The 11,418-nt window shown below is 45.1% G+C and overlaps 1 protein-coding gene across 1 annotated transcript in view; it reads left to right on the top strand.

Annotated features, from left to right (window-relative positions):
• Nucleotides 1–775: 775 nt before the first annotated feature.
• Nucleotides 776–11,418, top strand: part of C8A (complement C8 alpha chain) — a 438,546-nt gene continuing 427,903 nt past the window's right edge. Inside the window, exon 1 of the mRNA XM_078670076.1 lies at nucleotides 776–969. Coding sequence (XP_078526202.1) covers nucleotides 875–969 — 95 coding nt within the window. The 5' untranslated portion in view covers nucleotides 776–874. The remainder of the gene's footprint in view (nucleotides 970–11,418) is intronic.

Genomic DNA, 11,418 nt, shown 5'->3' with positions numbered 1-11,418 from the left:
ATATTTGACTCATATTAAGATTTACAGTCTATGAAATGACTCATCGAACAGAGGTCAAGACCTTGTCTAATTAGGGAACTGTCAGCTGGGGGACTTGGAAACGTGAGCACTAAACATTTATCCCCTTTTTTTTTATCACAATGTGTGATCTTGATAACATCACCAATTTCTGTATGTATTAGAACAGGAAATTATGATGCGCCATTATGCTCTATTTAAATAACTCGTAAATGTTTATTAACAAGCTCTGCAGACACAATATCCCAACAAAAAATGCACTTCATGGTAAAGTCGCAGAGATAAATTAACCAAGGGCCCCAGTGCAAGCAAGGAAGGAAGGCACTTCTGTCCCCTCAATGGATAGTAAAATACAGCCATAATTAAGCAGCAGATAGCTCTTGGGCCCCGGCGCCATGCACCTGCTGCCTTAACGAGTTACACCCCTGCCATCGTGGGCCTTTACACATAAACCAAACCATAATCTGATTGTCTTGATGTGTTCTTTGCAAAGGTAGCTTCTTCTTTGCAGTGAGAACTCTCTTCCATTGTAACCTTCATTCTTATTTGCTCATTTGACCCAGTAGGACAATGCATCTGAATTGATGTGTTAACTTAGTAAACAAAGCCTCTGCAAACCTGTTGCAAAACGATGAGGATTACTGGCTCTAGTGGGATTTGGAAATTCCAGTAAGTGTGTGCTGAAACCCCCAGGTGCAGCCTTGAACACTGGTCAATGATTTGCAGTGCTGCTGTCTCATGGAAATCGGGCGTTTGTTGACACACACCAGAGTAGGGTCCAAGCAAGGAAGAAATGCAGTTTTCACCATAAACATCAGCTCGGTTTCACAGAAAAGCATTGGATCTGTAGGGCAGGATGTGGGTGTTTCATGTAATTTGCGCCCTTTTACTGCTGAAATTGCACATAGCAACATGTCTTGGCAATGAACAAGAGAAGATCCCATTGCAAAGGTAAGCCCATGCACCTAAAATGGAGGTTCTGTGCCGGAAATTGGCAACCCCTAAAGTCTAGTATCGAAAGAACAGAGTCATGATAAAGGCACTGGTCCATTGCTGAGTGACTGTGATGTTGCCATGTGAATTGATAATTTACAATACTTGTCGGATGGAGAACAAGTGCAGTAGTTAATTAATTTGACCATACATCTTGGTGTGTAGGATTCCGGTGAAATTGGCCAACACAATTGTATTCATTTTCTTAAGTTAGAGTGTTTAATGGAAGGAATATATTTAACCTGTATATTAAATAATGTTTCGCATAGAAAAAGCTACTTGAGAACATGTAAATTAGAGGAGGTCTCGTAAAGAATCTATTTACAAACATTGGAAACCATAGGATGTTTGGGGACTAAATAATCGGTGTGACTGAATACATATACTGTCATGATTTTGTTTGTTTGGAGTTTGGCAAGTTTTTTGAGGAGGGTTTCTAGCACAGAAGGTATTTTTTAGCAGTTACAGTTTCTGAACTGAAAGAATTGAATAGTATAGAAACGTTTATGACTTTTTAACGTTTTCTTTCAAATGCTCGTTTACTTTTTTAAACCGTTAGACACGAGCACAATGGCTTAAAATAGGCACATTCAGGCGTTTTTGCGCAGAACTTTACTTCGAAAGGCATACACAACCAATATCAGAGGGTTTCCCACAGAAATCCTTTAAGCTAATGTTTTTTTCAATTTTGTGAAAGGGTCCCAGAGCAGAATTTGACGCCTTACAAAAAAGTTATTATTGAGACATACAATGGTTACACTCGTTTAAAATACCACAGCTTGAAAAAAATTTAGCGCTGTGATACAGAAACGTTACGCTGCTGCAACAAAAATGGGAGCAAGCCCATTGGTGTTTCCTGTGATTTGTTGGAAAACAAACGGAACAAACAGCCTTTGCACCATGTCAAACATGGCACAAACTGATTTCACATTTTTTTGCAATGTTTGCTTAAGATCCAGAGAAAGTACAGTTTTAGGTACAGTTAGTTTGCTGGGTTAAGTGCAAAAACAATGTGGAATAGGTTTGCTATATTCATGCACTATCAGATGCTTGTTTTAATATCCATGTCACATGTAAATTAACTGATAAGCAAAAATAGGGCCAGATGAACAAAGGATTGTAAATTTCGTGGGCATTCTGATTCGATAAATCAGAGTGTTTGCGGACACTAAACCCTTTTTAAAATGTACTAAGCCACTTTAACGACTCAGAAAAGGTTTTCTTAATGGTTAAATGGGTTTAGGAGACCATACTGAATCGGTATTTGGAAGTGGCATGTTAATGGGCATCCCTTTCAAATGCTGATTCTTTATGGTATGAATAATTGTTTTGAGACTGAAATCCAGTCGCAAAATATTATGGGGCTTATTTATGAGACCCTGCAACACTTTTGCGCCGCTGTTACGTCACTTTTCGTGACGTAGCCGTGGTGTAAAATAAGCGCCATGTTGCACCCTATTTACATAGTGACGCATCTAGGCAGATGCGTCACTTTGTAAACCCTTGCGCCACATTACATCTCCATCAGGTATAATGTAATGCAAAGTGGGCGTTCCCTCCGCAAAAAGCCTCTTAGAAGTGGCACATTGAAATTTATGAGATTTCAGTGCGCCACTTCTGGGAAGCCATTGCGTCAATATCTTAAGCCTGCCTCAGAGCAGTCGTAAGACTGATGCAGGCCCTTGCACATGGGGCTTGCCCAATGTGAAAGGGCACATTTCTAGAGTTGAGTCTAAGACACAACCCAGCAATGCGTCACTATTGCGCTTACAGATACATCAGAAATACGGACGTATTGGTAACTCCTTGCGACATGATGCATCATACAGTAAATATGACGCATCCATCTTGTCGCAAGGAGGGTGCACTGAGAAATGACGCATCGCTGTTATCACGCAGCAATGCATCACTTCTCATAATTAAGGCCCTATTTTACCAAGTATACAAAGGTAATGGTAACCCATTCGCAAACAGGACCTCCTAACCCATTCACATAAGGGTCCCCATTTAGGCGACATATTCCCCTTTGCAGTGGTGCATGAGAAATTTGAGGTAGTATACTGTTTCTGCAACACGGTCTTATTGGACGTGTAACAAAAAGCAGGCACAACAATACTTTTTATAGGATTTATAACAATGTACTTTTCTATGGAATACACATGTTTTGTGTGGAATTAGCATTTGAACTCCTGGGGGCAGATTTACAAGCCCCTTGCGTGTCTTTTACGCCGCCGTTATGTCACTTTTGTGAAACAGCGGCGGCGCAAAAGATGCGCTATGGTGCAGGGTATTTACAACGTGACGCATCTGGGAGATGCGTCACGTTGTGAAGCCCTGCGCCAGAAGGAGGCGTTCCTGCGCAGGGAGGGGCGTTCCGGCGCAGGAACGCCTTCTAAAAGTGGCTGAGGGAAATCTACAAGATTTCACTCAGTCACTTTGGGGCCAATGCTGCATCAAAACCCTGCGCCTGCTTGAAGCGGGCGTAAGGATTGACGCAGCATTAACAAGATAGGGACCCCCAGAGCATTGCTGGAGCTGCGTCGCGCTTACGACGAAACTCCAGCAATGCGTCACTTTTACGGCACAGATGTGTGACACATCTGTGCCGTTTTTGCCCCATGGTGCGCCGCATTGTAAATGCGGCGCATCCATGGTGGCGGAGGCATGGCGCACAATAAGTGGCGCATCCCTGCTGATATGCAGGGATGCGCCACTTATTGTAAATATGCCCCCATGTACTCTGAGGTGGTGCATAAACTGCAGTACCGTCAAGATGGGTTTTTGTTGCTTTTTTACTATGAGCAAGCAAAGTCCTGCGGAAGAGCAGAGGTTTGTATGCAAGACTATAACTCAGTTAGCACCAAGTCTTTCGTTGAGGGGCACAGAGACTGAAGCAGGGGCACCCAGGCCATGACAGAACCTACTCATTCTGGAGGCACGTATCAACCGTGCCACTCACCCCTCCATATTTCCCCTATGGCTCACTACTTAGACCAAAAGGTTCATGTCCCCAAAGCGTACAAGCAAAATATGCATAAATGCACCTGTGTACGATTTAAACCATAATTTCAAAATAAAGCCCCAATTAAACAGTGTACAATATTGTGAAAATGTACCTTTTGATATGGACTCTGCCACCTGTATTTTAGAGTAACGTGCACCGAAAATGCAGTGCACAGAACGGAGACACCCCACATTCTGAACATTACTGGTGCATGAAACCATAAATCTCTTTACCTAACATAAATGAATTCACCTTCACATCAATGTTTAACAAAAGGATGGAACCCATTATGCGCTACAGCGTGGTCATATAATAGCCTCCATGGTGTTAGACAGTGACAGACTGGGAACCCAAAGCAGCCCTGGCAATTTTCGCGGACCAGCCTCTGGAGAAGCACTCCCTGGGCCCGGGGGGGGGGGGGGGGGGGCTAGACGCGCTTTCTTGCAGCTTTTGTTGCTAGGGGCGATATTGAAGTAGCGCTGCAAAACCGGCCCCCAGTAACAAAGACGGACCACCACACTGATACCAGCCCCAATCCTTCCAGCCTCTCTGGGACACACCCAATGCCTGGTGCCGTCAGTCTTGCCTTGGTGCACAACTCCCTGCATCCACATTAGCCAATGGGACACATTGAGTAGTGCAGGTTCATGCATGTTGTTGGAGTTAATTCATTTTCTTCCATTAGGACAAGGGTAGTAAGGTGCTTCTGATTGGCACAGTTCATGTATTTCATGGGTGGTAGATTATGGGGTCTGAAGGCCGATGGTGGATTCTGTACCTAGTCTGCACTACATATTCATCTGTGTCAGGCTCTTATATTCAGACTGAGAAATCAGAACATGATTGCACAAGGCTTTTGCTATCAATCTCTCCCTGGTAGGGCCACATGTGCAGGCAGATGTATGTATTCGATGTGCACACATGTAGTGTGCTTCTTGTCCATGGTCAGATTTTTTTTCAGAATTACCATATGCTCAAATTGTGGGTGATGCAGCATGATTTTAAAAGTCATAATACATGACACGTTTATTTACAAAAGACACGAAAAGTTGAAAGTACACTTCACACACGTTAGACACAGTGACACATCAAATTTAGATAAGTGTAGTAGAAGCACTGTAAAAGCATACTTTAAAACATGGATGAAGACAACATACACATTAGGTAATACTAATACATATCAGCATGCTTTCTGTCAGTGTGCACTAGTAAGAAAAGTCAGTGCAAAATTGTGTAGAAATGAAATACAAGTTTCGTACAGAGATACTAGAGCTTCTATGGTTTATGAAATTATGAAAACACTATTTAAAAAATTACTTTAGAAAAATATGCACTTATATGAATATTGTGAAAATTTGTGGTAGTAAGGTATTTCTAACATTAGCTATTTTCAAGTAATAATGATTTGTTAAAATTGTATATATTCTCTAATTTAATTGATTACATTTTGCTATATTTGATGTTGGTTTAGAGCTCATTTCATTTAAACGTGCAATGCTAACTTAAAGGCCTTCTCAAAATGCATTTTATCTAGTGCTGATTTGTCCCCTGATTTAATACAATGGGTCATTTTCCATAAGTGAAATGTGACTTATTTGCAGCCGCGGCCGGCAGTGGGAGTAAATGGAGGGTGGTGACGTGGGGAGGGGAGGGGCAGGTTGGGGGGTTGTAATGTATGGATTTCGGAGTTTTACAGGTAAGTAAACATTTAAATAAATAAAACGAATTTCGTTGAGTACACTGCATCCCAAAATGCGATGCAGTGCGCGCAACGAAATTAGTTTTATTTATTTAAATGTTTACTTACCTGCACTACGCTCTACCGTAAAAGCACTGACAGAAATAGTCTTCTTCTATACCAGAGCTACCACCCTCGCGCCCTGAGGGACAACCTTCCCTTCGGGCAATTCCTCAGGGTCCGATGAAACTGTACAGACAAAGCAGATTTTCAAAAAGAAGCCACGCTCTTGCAACACAAGCTACAGGATAGAGGGTACCCAACAAGACTCCTAAAAAAGTCTCACAAGAGAGCATTTAACAACCCTAGAGAATGCTTACTAGAGTTGCATCCAAAAAGCAAAGACGACCAGATAACATGTGTTACTAGTTTTACTCCAAACTCATCATTTTTGAAGAAAACCATAAATAAACATTGGTCCATAGTGAATACAGGGGGCCTAGAAATTCCACGCCCTAGATTTGCTTTTAAAAGGACCTCTAACCTCAAAGATGCCCTCATCTATACACGCCCTAAGCAAAACACAACTGATAATCAGAGCACCTTGTGGAGACTCCCCCCTGTAGTGGGCCATTTCCCATGTGGTGGGTGTGCGGTTTGCCCTCAGTCATCACAAACCAAAGAAGTAAGAATAACAGACACCTTCTTGTGGCAACTGCGCAAACACACCAATTGTAACAGCACCAAATGTATCTACATGATCACTTGTCCCTGCGGGAAAAATTACGTAGGCATGACAATGAGGCAAATTAAAGTGAGGATCATGGAACATAAAAGTAACATTAGGTGCTTGAAGACACACACCAAACTGTACGAGCATTACTTTCAGAATAACCATCCTGCCGACAGCCTCAAATGGCTAGTTTTGGAATCCCACCCAGCAATCACAAAACCAGCACTGTTCAAGATTGAACAGAGATGGGTCCATCGACTCCAACTGGACTCATTGGGGTTAAACGACTCTGTTCCTTGGACCGCCCTGGGGAGCTGAAGCCACCATCTCACTGAGTGAACGGTCTGGTTGTCTGACATCTCACAATTTTCTGAAAATCAGGGGAATTATACCCATACCCCGAGTAAGACAATCCAACCCCTTCCGGACCCCATGACAATCCTAACCCCTTCCGGACCCCGACTAGGTGGGTCCCTCTCCCTCTGCCCCGACCCCTCCCTCACTCTGGATAACCACACATTACAGGGTGACACCCCTTATAACTAGGGAAGTCGAGATATGGCAGTCCAAACTAAGTGGGCTCTCCCCCATGACCCCGCATTTATATTGCGCCATACTCCCTACTAAGAGGGCCACCGCCTGGATCGAATACCCCTAGATACAGTGTAACTTGCATGCACGGTTGCAGAGATTGATACACAGAGAGAGGGTATAGGGGTCTTTCCCCGTGTTGAGCAGGTGACCGGGCTGATGAAGGCGAGCCCCGCATGGGTAACTGAAGTGCCTAAGTCTGTACCGAGTGGGTTCGCTCTAAACGGCCCCTCTGTAATAACTCACCCTACTCCCTTCTAAGATGGCCTCCACGCGCGCCCTATAGTCCTGGGCTCCTATCCATACTGAGTTACGGCAAGAGAGAGAGGTGAGGGGCGTGTCCCACACATGCCATGTGACCGGGTCTAGTGAGGCGATCGTCTTGCTTAAATAATGGCGCCCCCCCGGGTCTCAGCTACCAGCTACTGAGCGCCTCGATTGAGACGCCGTCCGAGGGGTAGGTGTTACGGTTTGGACCGTGGGCCACCGAAGGTGAGGTTGCTATTCTGACTTCCTTCGATTTTTTTGTTAGTTGTATTTCCCCACAGTAGCCCGCTCTAGATCCGCCCCAAACATTAGAGGACGTCCCGTCACCGAAGAAGTTGGGCTGAAAGCACTCTCGACTACCCCTGAGATGTTGGGTGCCGGGTGGCCATCAGTTGCCTGGCCATGACGTTTTCTGGTGACCTGATGGGCTGCCGTGATGCTCGCCTGTCACCGGGCTCCTTGCTCCGCCGCGCTGCTGCTCCCTGCTGCATTCCAGCGGGGTTGCGACGCGGTGTTGCGGGCGCCGGGTGACGGTGCTTGTTTGTTATGGCGACCACTAGTGACCAGATCATTTCGGGCTACGGAGTGATGACAGACCGCGACACGCGGAATTTGGAGATGCGAGGTACTTGCCTGATCTCCTGGTGTACGCCCTCCTAGGGGTCCTTGCCACTCCCTTGCCATCCTGTGATTACTTTTACACAGCTTATTTTACCGCTAATCTCCCCCACTAGGTATCATATCCTTGTTTCCCACTGGTTCATCGGAAGCATACTGCGAAGCACTTCAGGGAACCTCCTGGGGTGAGCATGTTTAGCCCCGTCTCCTTCCTCTAAATGGCAGCCTTTGACTTCTTCCATTACTGTCGCTAATTTAAAGTTTATTCATGTGCACAAACCACTGGTTGTGTGAATTTGTCACCATACTCGCTAAATAATTATTTTTATGCTAGTTTTTATCTCTCACTAGGGTTGTTGTGTGTGTATGTGTGTGTACATGGAGAATGTGGGTGCAACTCCATCAGATGGGATCAGCACTCCGTAAATGCCATCTGAAAACTGTGTTTAATTTTCTCCACAGGTCTAGAAACTTGAGCAGGACCAATTGGCCTGCAATCCGGTATTACCGCCCACAGAAGGTCGTATACCACATTGCAAGTTTCCTATATAATTTTCACTCACTTCTTTATTAATTTCTTTTCACTGTGTGGTACACTACATCTAGATCCTGAGGAATTGCCATCACGGCAAGAAACATGTCGACCATATAAGAGGGTAGTAGCTAACTTGCTAGGATAGCTCCAGGGCATTTAGCTCCCTTCCCACCCCCTTTTAACCAAGGAAATCTACCACAATAATAAAATAGGTTGTGGACTGATTTACCTTTTTTAACTTTATCACTCACGTCATGACCACACTCCCCCACCCCCTCACACGCATGCACCATATGGCCGGGACAAAAGATCTCCGATAAAGAGCCCCGGTTTCGGGAGCCCGTCAGACATTGCAGCGCCAGTCTGACGAGGAGCAGAACCCATATGATGAAGCATGACACCTAGCTTGCTGGGTGTGTGAGGGTTGTAGTCCCAACCTGGGGATTCCCCCCACTTCCTAGCACACACACCTCTACTTCTACACTCTTCCCGGGGAATCTTGTACTCCTTTTGCATTACGAGTTCATGGACATGTACTCTGGACCCCGTTAAATATCGTCCACCCCCGTCCCCTTCTTTGTCCAAATACTTACCTGTAGAACTCTGAAATCCATACATTACAACCTCCCACCCTGCCCCTCCCCATCCCCACGTCACCGCCCTGCATTTACTCCCACTGCCGGCCTTGGCTGCTTATTTGTCCCATACACGTTCACCTCTTCACAATCCCAAATGTTTCTTCAACTTCGAAGTGTACTATACCGATGGGAATAGAACTTCAGCTATTGCTATGGACAAACTACTTTGTATTTCTTTTTATTTATACTAAGCTTATGTGGACTCTTGATCTTTGGTTTCTCATGACTAGCATGGGAAACCATCTCGATGTTGCAAGTGTCCTAGGTGGCACTGTGTGAATATGATTCAAAAAGGGGGTGGTGATGGACAGAGTATCCGAGTTAATCAGAACACTCCTACCCAGTCAACAGATCAGGGCTTGATCCATCACCGTTTTTTAGCTCACTGCACCATCCCAGATCAGAACCTGGCTATATGCAAATTAGTCTGTCCCTGGCCCAGTGCATCATGGAAACAGGGCAGACCAAACTACCAAGCCAATTCTTTACTGGAAAGGAAACAAGCTTCCGGGGACCGGTTTCTGGCATTACAGCCGTCTTTGGCCCGGCTTGCTTGAATCCTGATGGTGCAGTGAGCAAGGGACTCATGTCTGAGCATACCCTTCCACGCTTGTGGTGGCCAAAATGATTCAAAAAGGGGGTGGTGATGGACAGAGTATCCGAGTTAATCAGAACACTCCTACCCAGTCAAAAGATCAGGGCTTGATCCATCACCGTTTTTTAGCTCACTGCACCATCCCAGTTCAGAACCTGGCTATATGCAAATTAGTCTGTCCCTGGCCCAGTGCATCATGGGAACAGGGAAGACCAAACTACCAAGCCAATTCTTTACTGGAAAGGAAACAAGCTTCCGGGGACCGGTTTCAGGCATTACTGCCGTCTTCGGCCCGGCTTGCTTGAATCCTGATGGTGCAGTGAGCAAGGGACTCATGTCTGAGCATACCCTTCCACGCTTGTGGTGGCCAAAACGATTCAAAAAGGGGGTGGTGATGGACAGAGTATCCGAGTTAATCAGAACACTCAGTTCAAAACCTGTAGCCGGGTTCTGAACTGGGATGGTGCAGTGAGCTAAAAAACGGTGATGGATCAAGCCCTGATCTGTTGACTGGGTAGGATTGTTCTGATTAACTCAAATACTCTGTCCATCACCACCCCCTTTATGAATATTTTTGAATATTTTTGAATATTTTTGGCCACCACAAGCGTGGAAGGGTATGCTCAGATGTGAGTCCCTTGCTCACTGCACCATCAGGATTCAAGCAAGCCGTGCCGAAGACGGCTGTAATGCCAGAAACCAGTCCCCGGAAGATTGTTTCCTTTCCAGTAAAGAATTGGCTTGGTAGTTTGGTCTGCCCTGTTCCCATGATGCACTGGGCCAGGGTCAGACTAATTTGCATGTAGCCGGGTTGTGAACTGGGATGGTGCAGTGAGCTAAAAAACGGTGATGGATCAAGCCCTGATCTGTTGACTGGGTAGGAGTGTTCTGATTAACTCAGATACTCTGTCCATCACCACCCCCTTTTTGAATATTTTTGGCCACCAGAAGCGTGGAAGGGTATGCTCAGATGTGAGTCCCTTGCTCACTGCACCATCAGGATTCAAGCAAGCCGGGCCGAAGACGGCTGTAATGCCAGAAACCGGTCCCCGGAAGCTTGTTTCCTTTCCAGTAAAGAATTGGCTTGGTAGATTGGTCTGCCCTGTTCCCATGATGCACTGGGCCAGGGTCAGACTAATTTGCATGTAGCCGGGTTCTGAACTGGGATGGTGCAGTGAGCTAAAAAACGGTGATGGATCAAGCCCTGATCTGTTGACTGGGTAGGAGTGTTCTGATTAACTCAGATACTCTGTCCATCACCACCCCCTTTTTGGAATACTGTGTGAATATGGACATGTGATAATCTTTCGATGCTGGTGTGATGCCACTTCACTGGGATGATCTTAAAAATCTTATGTAAGAAGAAACCCCAAAGGAGGGACACCAGATGTCATTCTGATTTTTCCTGCTCGAGACATGGATGCTGTGCTGACCGATTTTTGATGGACTTTTCTCTTACTCCTGGACTGCAAGGTCAGTGGTACAGTCGGTAGCTGACGACTGAGCCTTCTTACCCAAACCATTTGTTTTTTTTCCCATTTTCCCTATTTTCTTGGTTATGCTAATTGACTCCCCCTTAATGGACTTTAATTTTGAATCCTTTTCCTATTCTCTTAGGATCTATGCCTTCTACGTTAATGGTGGTAGGACCCTATAAATCAGTAGCTGTTTTTAATACGATAAGTTTGCTTAAATGTTTGGCACTATTATAAAAGCTGTGATATTCTTAACTGAAGTTCTCAAGAAAT

This window comes from Lissotriton helveticus, chromosome 1_2 (assembly GCF_964261635.1).
Source record: "Lissotriton helveticus chromosome 1_2, aLisHel1.1, whole genome shotgun sequence".
Taxonomy (NCBI): Eukaryota; Metazoa; Chordata; class Amphibia; order Caudata; family Salamandridae; genus Lissotriton; species Lissotriton helveticus.
The sequence above is the reverse complement of the archived record's forward strand: the minus strand, read 5'-3'. Positions and strand labels throughout refer to the sequence as shown.